This window comes from Bacillus rossius, chromosome 3, assembly GCF_032445375.1.
Source record: "Bacillus rossius redtenbacheri isolate Brsri chromosome 3, Brsri_v3, whole genome shotgun sequence".
NCBI lineage: Eukaryota > Metazoa > Arthropoda > Insecta > Phasmatodea > Bacillidae > Bacillus > Bacillus rossius.
The window spans coordinates 96,044,562-96,060,764 of NC_086332.1; the positions used below are offsets into that span (position 1 = coordinate 96,044,562).

General features: G+C 33.3%; 1 protein-coding gene across 2 annotated transcripts in view; it reads right to left on the reverse strand.

The window, feature by feature from the left end:
- LOC134531052 (AT-rich interactive domain-containing protein 4B) overlaps window positions 1-16,203 on the reverse strand; it is a 186,464-nt gene that overhangs the window by 85,350 nt on the left and 84,911 nt on the right. For both annotated transcript variants that reach the window (XM_063366564.1, XM_063366565.1), the window contains exons 12-13: window positions 9,487-9,628; window positions 7,305-8,351 (exon numbers count right to left, since the gene is read on the reverse strand). In XM_063366564.1, coding sequence (XP_063222634.1) covers window positions 7,305-8,351; window positions 9,487-9,628 — 1,189 coding nt within the window. The remainder of the gene's footprint in view (window positions 1-7,304; window positions 8,352-9,486; window positions 9,629-16,203) is intronic.

Sequence of the window (16,203 nt, forward strand, 5' to 3'; positions counted from 1 at the left end):
GTGTTGTGTATAAATTTTTTAAATTCAATTAATTTTTGTGAAATCCTAACAGAAACCAAAATTAAATGCTTTACTTTTAGTGACAAATTTAAAACTTTAATTGAACTAATGATTGTTTTTAAGCTGTGGCAACACTGTATGTGTGTGTATATGTATGTGTGTGTGTGTGTGTGTGTGTGTGTATGCATGCACGCGTGCAGGTGGTGATAGAGGTGCAAGCACTACAATGTTCTTGAATCCTTGCTGGATCGTCAGCCACTCTATAGTAAAATCAAAGTACTTTTAAAATCAAAGTTCAGTCCAAGTTGGAAAAGGGGAAAAAAAAAAAATAAAAAATGGGAGGTTTGAAAGGACACACACAAAGAATCAACACCACCAGTTCCATGTGCCACAGTTCTCATCTACAAGCTGCAACCTGCAGTAAACATGGGCAATCGTCAGCAATGCTCCTGCCTTCATAACACAACTCTATCCTTTTAGCCGGGGAGAACCCAAACAGTGATGTCTGTTCGACTTTTTTCCCAGTTCTCAGTTCTTGTTACCCAAAAAAATTTCCTATTGCACCAAAGATATGGAATGTCCTGATAGATGGTGAGTTTATTTGTTCAATATGAACTCAGAGTGCTCCACTTTAACATGATTCCACCACAAACAAGTAACCTAGCCCTAGGTAGCACAGGTGCTTCATGTTCACTAGGTTGCTTCAGTAGCCCAGAACTTACATCCTGTGGTGAAGCAATATAAAGTAATATATATAATTGTTTTTAGCATATAAAAAATTGCTTGAGAAAAAGTTAATATAAAAAAACAATAGTAAAAACTATTATAGCAGTAGCAGCAGACCAAAGCAATGGCAAGTTAGGTATAATATTGGAAAATGGATTTAACCCCAGGATCTCTACAAGGTAAAAATATTTCGTACCAACTAAGGTGAGAAAAAAGTACTAGATTTGAAAAAAAAAAAAAAAAAAGCACTAAATTATAACTTGTTATAGTTTTAACAATTTAGGAAGTTATTATGACATTGCAATGCTCTAGCTTAAATATCACACCACACACACACATACATTCCATAGTTTTTAAAAATAATTACGCTTAATAATAAAACATATTGGAGTTACTGTAATAATATAATATTAAAGAAAAAGTACTAGATCTGAGCATAAATGTAATTGACCACTAAAAAACTTATAAAAGTACTAGATCTGAGCGTAAATGTACTTGACCACTAAAAAACTTATAAAAGTACTACATCTAGTACGAAAGTACTAACTGTGGACACCCTGACCCTCAAGTTAACAACAGTCTGTTAAAAGAATATATTAACACATATGTTGTTCGAGTTGTAATTGATGTGCCGAAGAACTGGTAGCAAACACCTACAGTTTATGAGTAGTACACACCCTTAAATCATGGTAGTTTGTTTTTAATTTAAGATTTTAAAAGATATTTAATTTTTTCATAGGTATAATTTTAGTTAAAATTGTCCTCCCTGCCTACTAGTGAAAAGAGGAACAAAAAAGAGGTCAGGATCTCAGCAAAAAAATCTTTGTTTACGATCCAACATATCCTGTCGGCTGTGGTATCTTTCCATCTCGACAGATATCACGTGACGCTTTTTGAACCGTTCTGTCTATACACCTTAAACTTAACAATTTATTAAAAATGTCTGCCTACTGGGTTTTATGGGATGGTGCACAGGCAGGGGTCTTCCTTCCCCCACCACTGTATGAGAACGGTATCTACCGTCATCTTTACTCACGGGCATCTAGGTACTGTAGAGACGGCTGGTGGGCTGATCATTCCTGGAGACCGTGCATTTGATGCTGAAGATGGCAGTGGAGGTTTCCCCGTGAAAAGCCCTTTCTCCCCGAAATTATGCCCACGAGGACTCGGTGTACAGGTTTATTGTGAATATCAACAAGTCTAGGCAACAGCCTCCCTTTACAACTTGGCCAAGAATTGGTTGACTCTCCCTACTCTACGGGCTGCAGATAGGCAGGTCCTGGACTTGACTGTCATTCCATTACAATGTGGACTACACGACTCTTTCTCACTAATTCGACACGTAGGGGCGTGGGTCACGACTTGAGAGGCAGGCAGCACTCTTGTCATCCGGCACAACAAGCACAATGACTCCTGAGGCTGGAGAAAGAGGTCAGCACGGTGAGCGAACTCGGCTGCTGAAGAGGGACGATTCGACTAGGCTTGGCTGCCGGTGGTGCCTCTCAGGCACAGACTCTCACCTGGCCATGGGCTTGGGCGTGACGTCAAGAAGGGAGGTATTCCAGCTGGCAGTAGTGCCGTGCACACTCGGCTGGCTTGGTGGGAGAGGGGGTAGGCGGGGGTAGCGGCAACCAAAGACGCAAGTGTGGCCGGGCGGCGACTGCTATCTTGGTCGTCTGCAGCGGCCCGCACAGTGTTTAGGAAGAGGGGGGGCTAAAGGCTTCAGAATTATAGACATGCGCGGCACGTCACACTTCAAAGCGCAAAGGAGAAAAGGAAGGGTAGGGAGACTGTGAACTGTATGCAGACTCACCACCCCCCCTCCCAGGTAATTATCCATGTTTTCATAAACTTTTTTTCACCGTCTCAAAGGGATTGTGAGAACTGAGGACCAAGACAGGCCCATCACTAACCCCAAAATTATTTTTCAAAGAAATACTGGGCAAACTTACCTAAAATGTTATGTTGAGGCCAATGTGCATTAGAAAAAAAATATTTGCTAACTTTTGCACATAAATCACTAGTAACTATTCATTGTAACTCAGTTTACTTTTTTTTTTAACCCAATTTTTTTTAAACTTTTACTTTAACACTGTTATTTTTCCATAGGGCAATAGGATTTAAAAAAAAAATTAAAATGTGAAGTTTTATACTTGTCATTTTTACCTCTATGTGTTCTCCATTTTTAAAATCCATATTTGTATTTGATGTAATTGACATGTGTCCAGGGACTGATATACAAAAGAACAAAATGCAATGCTACCAAATTGGATACCTCTACAAAAACATTTTCAGCTGAGGTTTTTTGACAAATGTGAATATATCCACGTTCCCTGCAAACGACTTGTAGCTGCCTTTAATATGGGTGAGTTTGAATGTTTATACATTGCTTGTATGTATTTGCTGTCGATTGTGTTATTTTTTCGATAAACAAAATTTAAACATTTTTACAATGATTTTTCTATATTTTAGACGGGGCTTACCTGATCAAACAAAACCTTTCACTTAAGGTATGATCGATAACCTTGATGTGCGAAAATACCAGGAGTAAAAAGAAATCCTATTTTTTTACAAGCTGGCTAAGTTTTTGCATTTTAAGATTCAATTATAAAATTAAAACTGTCTGTGGTTAAGAAGCTTTCTGTTTTGTTTGTCATATCCATGCTCTATGCATGATGGTTTGTTTTCTCTGTTGTTTGGAATAAGTTCGTTCTGGCAGATTTTGGTGTTAAGCTGAAATAAAACACTGAGTAAAAAGCAAATCACTTTACTTATATTTACCCAATTTAATTTCAATAAAACAAGTTAAAGATCTACTTATTCAGATAAGCCACATTTAAAGTACGGGAATTTGATTTATTCAATAAAAAATTAAATTGTGCGATTTGAACATTTACCACAATATACTGTACTTTTTGCTTGCTTCATATTTGTACTAATTCTACCATTTTATGGTGGATAGTGTGCTGGTAATAAGCAATTACCTAAAATATAACAGCTTATAATTAAAATATTAGAAGCTTGATTTATTTCATTTAATGAGTACAAGGTTAAATGGTTAGCACCTGTTTTGTGTATGGTTTCAAAAATAACCTTAAAAATGAACTGTTTCCAGCCTTTGTAAAAATTAGTTAATTTTAAATCAGGTTTGTGTTAAGAGCCAAGTCAAACTGGATATACAACCTTGAGGTTACAAACCACAATGCTGTGGTTTCAGAAAAGTACATTGCCAATCAGCCTCAATATAACACATTAACTCCAAGTCTTTTTGTTTATTAATTGAATGAACAAAAAAAAATAAAAGAGATCAATTAAACTGGAATAAAGTGAAGACCAAATAGAATACATACATAATACCATACCTATATAAAAATATTTCAACCCCCACAAAAAAAAAAGAACAGTTTGAAAGAATGAAAACAAAACAAACTGTATTTGTGTAACTAACAACAAATTTCTATGACAGTGTACAATAAGCCATGCACTTTGTGTGCTATGAAAGTTACACTGCCAAACCATAGAGTAAGTAAAAATTTATTAAATAGTATTGTTGCCAAAGTTTTGGAAAAGTGCTTCAAAATATTACTACAGTAACTAATATTTTGAAATTAAATTGAGCAGCAAAGATAAATAGATAATGCTAATGCAAATAATAAAACAAATAGATAAATTAATATGTAAACACATACATATATACACCACACATACTATGTGTTAATCACATTTACAGGCTACCTCTGTCCTTAATTTGAAGAAAGTCTGTTTGGTAGTAAAGATATGATTAGTAACAAACCTTGAAACATCCAAACTATCACATTTATGTAATAACATGATATACCGTATATAGCGCAATATTTTAAACTTCTGTTCACTAAAGAGAGGGTTTTAAAATATTTTTTAAGTGACGTAAATTGATATGAAAACTACACACAATGTATTTAAAAACTATTATGGATTATAAAAAATCAAATACAGTAAGTTCATGCCAACAAATTCTGGATTGAAGAAACTAAAATTAGCAACACAACAAAACCTATTTTTATAGAAAATCTTTGATGGACATCTAAAATATACACAAAGCCAAGGTATCGTAAATGCAGTGGCCTACGGTATGAAAACACCTAGCATTTTCCTGGAGTTACTTCAGGACATGGATGGCCAATCCAGGACAAAAGTTTAAATTATGAGATTGATAGGGTAGATGAAAACAGGGCAAAGGCATGAACTATCGAGATTGGGCTTGTAATGTTGTATGCAAGAGTTTCCTTGCCTTCCCCCGAATCACTGTATGCCGCTCATTCTCCCTCATAAGAAGTTACACTATCACAGTTGCCTACACAAACCAAAAATATGAATTATGTATATCTATTTATTTCTCTAGCAATAGAACCCTATTGTAATGTAAACGGTCCTCCACATAACACTTTCCTCACAAATAAATGTTTCCTTAACCAAAGTATAATAGAACTTACTCTACACATGCATTTGTTTTATTCTCCAAGAACAAGAAATGTTATAATAGTTATTACACTTCCACAGGCTCCCGACTTTACTAAATATATTTCAAAGTCCAAGATAATAAAAGAACTAGCTTTTATCTGTCCAGAAAAGTCAGGCAAGTAATAAACTTGATCACTTTTATTTTTAAACCTCTCTTATGTTATTTAATACCTTGTCTGTTATAAACATGCAAACAATGCATTCACAAGAGAGTATTTACAGGATGATTATAAAACATAAACAAAAATTCCTGACTTATCCCACAACAAATCAAATTTTTTGCAAGTGATTAATGTGATGGATGTTGCCCTGATGTAGTTGCTTTTCTCAGTGTCTGTGTAGGTATGCTTCAAAAATAACTTTAAAAATTAATTGTTTACAGCCTTCATAAAAATAAGGAATTAATCACTGTTAGGTCAGGTTTGTGCTAAGAGCCAAGTATAAGTCAAACTGGATGAACAACCTTAAGGTTTCAAACTCATAATGTTTCATCAACCTTCACAGTTTATAATGCACTCATCATTGAGACATTAAAACTTAATCCATTCATTTTCCCCCACAAAAATTTAAGTTTAATATTTAAGGCAATAAAATAATTTTACTTTGGTATTCATTTGTAGAACTTAACTTTGAAAACTAAGTTTTGTCACCTAATGTTAATATGTTGTGGGATAATTAAGACTTGCAAACAGAACAAATTAAATAAAAGCAAACATTCTATAGAACATTACAACCAACATTCCCTTAAGTATGTTTGAAAATAATCTGATCAGCTGATAACTTAAAAAGAATTAAATTGTCAAATAATTATTTATAATGTATTAACTGCTAGCTTTGATTGTAGCAGTCCCTAGAAAACTACAAAGTATTTCTTTTAACTGGGATTGATGATATTTTGGTGAATGCAAGCCGTAAAAGTGATATAATGCTATTCTTTATCTGTGAAAAAATATTCACAGATAAATAAATGCATCACACGGCTAAAGGTTGTGGAAAATAAAATCCTTCCTCATAAATAACCCTAAAATATCCTGAAAATATAGAGAGATGTAGCTTCCCATCCAAAATGAAATAACACCTAAATGATCTCAAAACTTTTCCTGAAATTTTTAGACCCTGCACATACAATTTTCTTTTAAGCATGGCAGAGCCTGCCATGGAACAGAAACATGTAACACATTCGTTTTAATACTCTTTAATATGTTCCATTGCATATTAAACATGTTTTCATAGCCACATTTATTTTCTTCAAGATTAAAACGTAAGTCAACAAGAGATATATTTTAAATTCCAAATGCTAGTTGTCTGAAATTAAGATTTTTATATCATGTCTACCTTCGGCTGTGACTCCAATCAGACTGAGACATTACGGTAATAATATTCTGCTGTCTTGCTGCTTTGACAAATGTTTTATGATTAAAAAAAAAAAAACCAAAAATTTGCAGATATTTGTAAATGGATAAGAAAAATTGTGAATACAATCATTTACAAAGAAATTCATTAGTGATTCACAAGTCACAAAAACACCTGAAATAATAAGTAACTTGCATTGAAAGATATTTTCAACTATTTAATAGTGTTTTATCATTTTTAGTGCATTCAAGTGTCACATTTCCCAGTCTATAGGCATGACCAATTTCTCCTCCCTTGTCCATGATCTGTATCATCGTGCATTACTGACTAATGACATTACAGCCAATTATTCATGGAGTAATTTATCTCACAGGTAAGTTTAACCAAGCCCATGCTTTACATACTAGTTAAAGATGATATTAAATTGATACTAGCATTGAGTTTTATTTTAGTCTAGCATATCCTGTATTTTTTTACTTCCACCATTGACAGAACATAAACCATAAAATTAAGTTTGTAATATTAGATTGACGGCTTAGTATTTCTAACAAAGTTTATTTAGATACAGATTAAGTTGAATACTCGATAGTGATGATGTGGAAAAACCAGCAAGTAAAATGAAAAGGTGTTGTCAAGGGACATTGGGGTGTCAGGTAATGAAGGTATCAGATAAATGAATAAATATTTAAGGACATAATTCAAATAGAAAAATTATTCAAACTTACCTTTTCCTGTTCAGGCTTCTTCTCAATTTTTTTTTTTTGATCTTCAGGTTTTTTATCCATCACAATTTTTCCTTTAAATTCTTTTGCAGTCTTAGCTTTTAGCTTTTTCCTCAATATTATCTTCTCTGTGATGCCAACTTTCGTTGCGAACCCCTTCACACCTCCTTTCTTCAGTTTTCCTTTGACCTTGATAGCCCCTTCACGGAGTTTAGGCTTACTGACCTCCACTGGAGCAGGCTTCACTCGCTCCTGCACTGCCTGAACCTTCTCTACACAGGCGGCAGACACACTCGGCCCTGCGACCTCCTCCGATTGCTTCGTCTCGCACGCCGTCTCCCGCGTTCTGCCACGCAGTTCCTTATCCTTCGACTTGTCCTCTTTCTTTGCTTCTCGCATGTTTGGCTTCTCCTCATTTTCTTCAAGTTGCTTCTTGAGGGTTTCAAAACCTTTCAAAATATCATCTTTAGTCTCCACTTTAGGTGTCAGCAGATGCTTGTCATCCTTTGCGATTTCAAGTGGTTCAGCCTTAGGAACTACTGTGAGCTCAAGTTTTGGCACTGATTTAACCTCAACGGGGAAAAGTTCCTGTTGAAGCTCCTCTTGAAAAGGCTCAACTTTCAAGGGAACATGCTGAGCATCCCGGCCGACCTTCGCACTGGTGTTGCCGCCATTTGCACAAGAGGTGATGGACACTTGGTCCGATGTGAAACCATCCACCTCAGCAGACTTAAGTGTAGAGATCACGTTTTCCGACAAACAAATGGTGTCGGCCCCGGGTTTGGTATCTTTAGATGTTACGATGCAAGGTTTCCTGCTGAGAGGAGACTTTTCAGGGGTAGGTTTCTCTGTTGCAGCCAAAGGTTTGCCAGCTACTTCTGCTTTGGGAGTTACTTCAACTGAAGGCGCTGTGGCAACAACTGCACAGGCAATGCTGCCGGATGCACAAGGCACGGAAGAGATCACTGATGCAGGCGTGGAGCCCACAGAAACCACACCAAACGCTGACGTTGGGGTGCTTGGAACTGACACGGGAGTGATGGCTTTCTCCTGGGGATAAAAGAAAAGTTAATAATTATTTACATACAAACCAAAATTTAATCACAGTTTAAAGATGTACTTACATGTAATAAAGACAATATTAAAATTATTTATTAAGCCTGATTCATGTACTTCAGTATTGACAGGTTATAACTGCTAACCAATAAGTTGTAGATACAAAGGTTTATGTTAAAATTTTTATATTTCAGAGCCATGATTGACAGTGATAGGTATATTATATTTATTAGGAAGGCACTGCAAACTGAAAACCAAAACCAATGTAAACAAAAGTATTGTAACTAAAATAATTTTACTGTACAGGTCTTTGTAACATTCATAAATACACATTTACATTTAACACACAGTATAATTTTCTATTATGCATAAAATGATATTGGCAGACAACTTGGTTATAATGCGTGAATATGCATTTATTAAGTAACTTTGCCATTATTTCCTGAATAACAATATTTTATTTAATCTATGAGGATAACTACTGTTATACTCCAAGGATAGTCAAAATGCATTATTATAAAATTACATATTTTAGAAGAAATTACTATAATTAAAAACAGTTTCTCAAGTTGCAAAGCTAAGAAACGTCTCAGATTGCTTTAATTCCTAGAAATGTGTTTCACAGTCTAAAAATTATAATTTTTATTTAAATTAGTTTAAAATTATTAATTTACAATAAATATATATGTAAAAATTATATAACAATTTGTAGACCTCTTTATGTACAGTTTATACTGGAATCCGTATTAACTTATTTCCAGAAAATAATTTGATATGCATTTAGAAATGTTAGCAGATTAAGTTTCCAAAATTCCTATTCAAATTGAAAATGAATGAACTAAACTCATCCAGCTCTGACAATAATTATTGAACATCCAAAACTCTATTAGACAAATTATTTTCTAATGAGACAAACAGTGAAAACTGATACATAAAGCACAAGTTATTTAAAAATCATTAAAAATATATTTTTTTTTTAGCATTGTTTTGAGGAAAGCACTATAAAAACAAACAGTAGGGCACAAGCTTCTATTTATTAATGGCAAGCAAAAATATACTTTTTGGAGTATGTTTTTTAAAGACTGACTGCCTTACAAATACACTCAGTAGTGCAATTAGGCGGCATCACCTTGTTGATGTGAATGGGTGTTGCTCGGTCACAGTCTCTTATTAAGCTCCTCCCACCGCGGTGACGAGATCTGTGACCGCGTGGATGGTTTACCATCGTACAGCCGAGCTTGCGGTAGAAGTCCTCGAAGCTGTGTAGGAACCTTCACAACAGAATAATGAGCATAATAATGTTATTGAGATCTGTGTTGGCATATGCAAACGCATGTGTATGGACAAACTGTAAGAATGAGTGCAACAATGATGGGCAAATTTGTATTCATAAATATGAATACAAATGTATTTGAAAAAAAAATATTTTATTTGGAAAAAATATTTTCTATGAATACAAATATAAATATATTTGTATTTACAGGTGTGAAAACAGATATTTTATTTGTAGGTATGAATTTGAAAACAGTTGTATTCGGATTTCGGTGTGAACATTTGTTGAATAATAATTTGTATAAGAAAGAGTAAACTATGTACTCCTTAACTTATTGTTAGGTAAATTATTCAAAAAGAAAAATATGAATTCCAATGTAAATAAGATTTATTATAAACATTTTGTAGTATACCCATGTGGAAAATTCAATCTAGCACATCAAAGTCTTTAAATAAGGTTTAAGGTTTAAATACTTTTGCATGAGTGGAAATCATGTTCAACAGGTTAGATATGAACTACAGAAAGACCACTTTATATGTCTTCAGGAGTATCTTCACTGTCCATTGTTTGTGGATTTTAGTTGTCCAGGAACAAGGAAATAATATTGAATGGAATCATAGAATCGTTTAACTACGAGAGAATAATACACATTAAACACTGTAGTATTTGTTTTTGTTTTGTCCAGTGCTGAATCGAAAAAAAAAAATTAACTCTTGAATCTTGGCATTGTTTTTCATATAGTACATTATAGCTACATATTTCACACTTGTAATATATACTTTATCTGTATTGTCATTCCATGAATAATGACTTCTGTATTTTGGAAACTTTTTAATATGGTCACGAACAGTATCCAATGAGGCTTCACTCATTTTGTGCTTAACATTAAGTTTTCCTTATCTATCTAAATGTGACATGCCAAGATGTGTTGCACCAAGTTCATAAGTACTTTCATCACTATATATCTTCACCAACATTCGATACTTTCTTGTCTTCTCTAGCTGTTGTTACTCTTTTCCTTAAAACTGCAAGTATGTCACAAAATGCTTTTAAACATACTCTAACCTTTTACTTTCACCTTGTTTTCTGCACCCTGGGATCAAATGAATCCATCATCTCATGAAGGCAAATGCAGACGAAGGGTAATAATTTACGAGATGTCAAAAATAACGCCATAATTCATTCCAGGAAATCACAGTGCTAATCAAAACAGACTAATCAAATATGTACTTTTTTCATATGAGTGTATGTTAATAAAAATAATTCATTTTCCAATAAGATAAGTACTTACTGACAAACATTTTAATCAAACACTACTCCCATTAAAATCAATTTACAGTACTAATATGTCTCAATACATTTGAAGTAGATTTAAATAAATGTTAGGTAATATTTTGATATTAAAAAACCAAAAATTAAACTTAAAAAAATTCATGGGCCACATTGATTACATAATAGGGCTTGGGCATAATATTCCTAGGAAACTCTAACAACATTTCTGAGTTACAAAATTATGTTATTAATATAGGATATAATTTTAATTCTAGTAATATGTGAAAAATCATAACTAATTCCCGACCCTGTTGTTTACTAAATGTGTGTCTGCCATGATTTGCCAGTAGCGCAACCTACTAGCCCCGGAAGCTACTGTCTTTCTCTCCAGAGCTGCGGCTGACATACGGGATGGCATATTATAACACTGACTGAACACTCGGGCCGGTGGCGATAGATACGCAATGAAGGAAGCAAATAACTATTAAAGAAAGAGCATAAGAGCCAAATATTGTTTGATGATTCATCATATTATTAATTCATTGCATTCTATTTAGTGCTACACAAGTACTGTTGTCATTGTGTGTACACAGAAATAAATATTCACATAAAAGAATCATGTGTTACTTCAAATATATGAAAACGCTTCAACTCATGCCGTAATTTATTGGCACCATTACTTCAAAACCGCGCAAATTGAAAAGTGTTACTTCAAGGGACAGGTGTATTTGAGTGAGTTACTTTATTCATATTCTTCCTTTTCACAAGAACTACATTCGTTCCTTAATGAGTCAAGGTGGGCTAATACTGGCAAACTGGAACATACACATTAAAAAAATTTCTAACTTCTATTAGCAATTATGAATTAGACATTTTTGTTACATACCCGATTTATCTGTATTGATAGTGAGATTAATATCACAATTTGGTATCAGGTGTCGAAACTGCAGTCGAAAATCTTCTAGTTTGGTTAAAAATTTGGTTTTTTTTTTTAGTTGGAGGTGTGAAGGTAGAAACTAGCACTTCACAAAAGTCAAATGTATTGTTTTAATTTTATCTTTGTGTAGTGATATACTGCAGGAAAGTATTATATATATATGCAAGTAAATTTTAGTTGTTATTCAGTTGCCAATGAAAGTGTTTATTTCAAAACATACATTTATAAAATTTTGTAATATATTCCAAATTAAGATTGATGCATATTTAGCAGCAAATGCAATTATGAAATTATAAGTTAAGGTTAATATTCAGCTGTTTAAATATAAGTAAAATCATGTATTTTAAGTGTAATTGAGTATTTACGAAGATGATTCATAACAGTAACAGAGATGCTGATTGGACAGTTATTCATGTAATTCATTACTGCTTTGATTGTATTTTCTTTGATAGTGGAAATGTTCAATTGAAATAAGGAACCTAGTTAGAGACACGACAGGAATAAGACTTTTGAGTGTGAGTTCCTGATATTTCAATCATCAAAGTGTGGATATTTATTGATATAATCTACTTCAATAAGGAAAGACTTCTACAAGATGTTGATATCAGCCTATGGTTATTCAAATATAGCAACGAAGAAAAATAATTTTTTATGGTTTTAATCCTTTGATGATCATTGGAAGCATCAAAGTCATTAAGAACGATTCCTACCATCATCAATAAAATAATTAATCAAAGAATAATATTCAACAACATACACTGCATCCAGATTACGCAGAAGTAATTCATACAAAAATCATTCCGTAACAGACAATTTAAGAAGAAGTGAAGACAAATTGATATTGATATAATCCGTAAGGTATTTCAAGAAGAGGCCCAAAACCAACTTTGAAGGAAGATTATGAAAACGAGAGCCCAGCTGATTCCGAAAGATTTAGGAGCAGAGATTCTGGTGATCGAAGCGTCAATGCGAGTGGTGGTTCTGGATTTTGAGAGCCTAGCTGATCATAGACGAGCCAGCGCAGCACAGTTGAACAAGAATCAAGGAGCTTTATTGGTGCACAAGGCAATATAATGGTATAACTATACTTAAGATGGACAAGGTATTTAGTACAAGGTGAAATTATGATTGCACTTGGTAACTTGCAATTAACAATCATACAGTTTTGAATCATCATTTTTTTGTTTTAAAATTTAATTGTCAATAATATGTTGTTTTGTAATACCTATACCTTAGAATCAATTGGTGGTGAACACATAACTTCACACACTAATACAAGCTTAAAGTTATTTACTTGCTTTAAATATAATTAAAGTACTTTTTATCCTTTATTTGTAGTTTACTTGTTGTTTAACCTAGTGGTCCAGCTCACCACATACTGAGTTTTAACTTGGTTACAATTCAATTAGATTTGACATCTACATACTGTTATTTCAATACAGATAATAATATTGAATTAAACTTAAAATATTACTTTCTGAGAAATCTTACAAATTACTATTTATGCTTTACTACTTATTGACCTATTTGATCAAGAGCTGAACCAAACACCCACCGATCAAATCTAAAATCAAACGTGGTATATACACAATAATGGTTTGAGAATTGTGTATGTGTACTAAAATATATGTACAATGTTGGCATCATAGTATTAAAGGTAGTTGATTCATTTTATCAGTCTATGAAAGTAATTGACGCCCATATACAGAATAGTTACATGTTTTTCAAATATCAGTTATTAAAGTAATTCCTCAGATCTATCATAAATTTGAACAGTAGTAGAATTAATAGTGTGATATTAATGTAATTTTATCTAAGTCCAATGATTTGTCTTTCACATGGTAACAGTTCCTTACACTACCATAGATTTGGTTATTAGTAGATGAAAACCCAAAAAGGATTATATGATTTCTTTCAAAGATCTTAACCCATGATTCAAAAAAATTTAAGTGAAATTTGTAAAAATAATAAAATTAATCTAATGTTTGTCGCTTGGAGTTTTATAAATGCCCGACTCGAGCTCGTCATGAAATTACCTACAACTTAAAAGTCATAAGATTTCACTGAATTCTATTGTGTATTTGCACACAATATAATCTCTCTGAGGCCAGGAATGGTCCCAAGGAGAGGTGGGAAAATAGTCAGCAGATATAGACGGTTTTTCGAATCCCCAGTTGGCTATCAATCATTGGCGTGGTCATAGCGTGTTTTTACACATGCATCGAAGTTTGTTCGTACAGTAAACCAGAAGAAGAAAATTATCATGCACATATTTACGCCCATTGATGTGGCTGACCCTTCAGAAGTATAAAAAAAAAGAACAAGAGGAAGAAAAAATTGGTAGCCTGCTTGAAAGATGCCTATAAATACATACTACTAATATCTCCTTGAAAGAAAGAGTCTTGTTTGCATCGTAATCTTTCAGGAAAATCAGTGAAAAATCTATGCTGTTCGCAGAAGATATTTTTCGATACATACTGAAAATACAAAACGAGAAGAAGTTTGAAATATCCAGCGAATTTATTATGGCCAATGAAATTGACAAGGACAATATTTTTGAGTAAATTGGTGGTCACAATTCTTCTATTGATGAAAATGATGAGTACGAACCCGGAAAAAAAGGGAATAACATACACAGATTACATTCCACTTAACTATGCATGAAAGCTATAAATGTAGTCAAGGCTCATCTAAATTGGTCCCTAAACAGTCTACCAATCAAAGGGTGCCACAGTCTTAAACGTAAATAAGATCTTGTGAAATGGGAGCAACAAATAAATAGTGGTGTATCTATTGCCGAAAAATATGTATTATTTAATTCAGGGATTAAATCATTAATTGATTTACAGAAGTTGGGAGCAAAATGAAGTCACAACTCGAGACTTCAACAGTGGACCTTAAGTGCTATGAATAGAGTCAAGATTTTGTGGTGTTATTTTAAGACAAATTTCGGTGTAAAGAAATAAAGATTTCGGTGTTATATGGTTTTATTTTTTTGCTCAAAATACCCACGGCAAATTTTTTTTGCTTTTCTGTACGACATGCAAATTTATTAAAACAAATATTAATAAACACTAAAACCTCATGATCTAATTACAATTAAGTTCATTTGCAAATTCATAGATAATTAAGTTCATTTGCAAATTCATAAATTCAAACTTTTAAATAACTACTAAAAATTTCACAACTTAATTACAATCACATACACTACAAAATTACACAATTAAGCACTTCCAAAGTTACTATTAAGACGGTTTTATTGAAATGCTATTATAGTTAAATTTTCCGCATTTTCTGGAGTGAGACTTTGTCTTCTGTCACTAACTACCAGTGAGTACCTGGAAAATGAACATTCTGCATCAACATTTGATGTTGGGAACCAGATTGCCCTTAAACTGGCTTGAACAAATTCACTGTAGTCCCCTTTAAGGGAGCAAAGTACCTTTGAAACATCAATTTGGCTTGTTTCTGGCAATGAAAGTTAATCCTCAATTATTTTTTTGAAAGCAACATAGCCATGTATGAATGTATCAATGGGAAGATTGGAAACAGAAGGCAAGTTATGCAGAGACTTCTGTAGGTTTGCATCTTCTATGCTAACGCTACTCACATTTCTTGGGTTGAACAGCAAATTAATGGCATTAAAGACTCTTAGACAAGGATGTCGTTTAACAGATGAGTTTTGCCTCAAACGCTTATGTTTCTCACTCGCGACATGTTTCACAAGCGTATCGCGTCTCTCGTAGTCTAGCCTGCAGTTACAGAATATTCTCATTAAAATTTTATCACTGAAATAAAATCCTTTGCTGGAAAATTCTTTCGATCGGTCACTGGCAGAAACCTTCGTTTTAGGCATTATCAAAAATTTTTAATCACATAGGAAGAATTAACCTCTCAATACGCAAAAACTTGCCGTGCTGGAAAGATCAAAACAATGGAGAATAGATGCGAATACAAACACATACAGAATACCAACATACGTACGTGAAAATTAATACCGACATAAACATGTACTATTTATTATTTACAATCGTTACGTTAAGCAGGGTTAATTTTATTTTCGTACCCTACGTACTTTATTTTAAATAAACAGTAAAAGCAATGCGCTTTAGTGTGTAATATTTTGGACGTTTGTTATTTTTGTATTTACAGAAAGTGAACAGCGGCCATTGTATCATAGTTATCAACATCTTATATTATTTTATTATGGTACAGAAGATTACAGTTTAAAGAAAATATTACGTTAATTCCGAGACTTCATTTTAAAATCTATAATGAATCACCGTCGCATATAATATATATGGCTGCTAGTTACTGTCAGAAATATTTGATTGTGCTGAAGATAGTGAATAGTCCTTACAGAA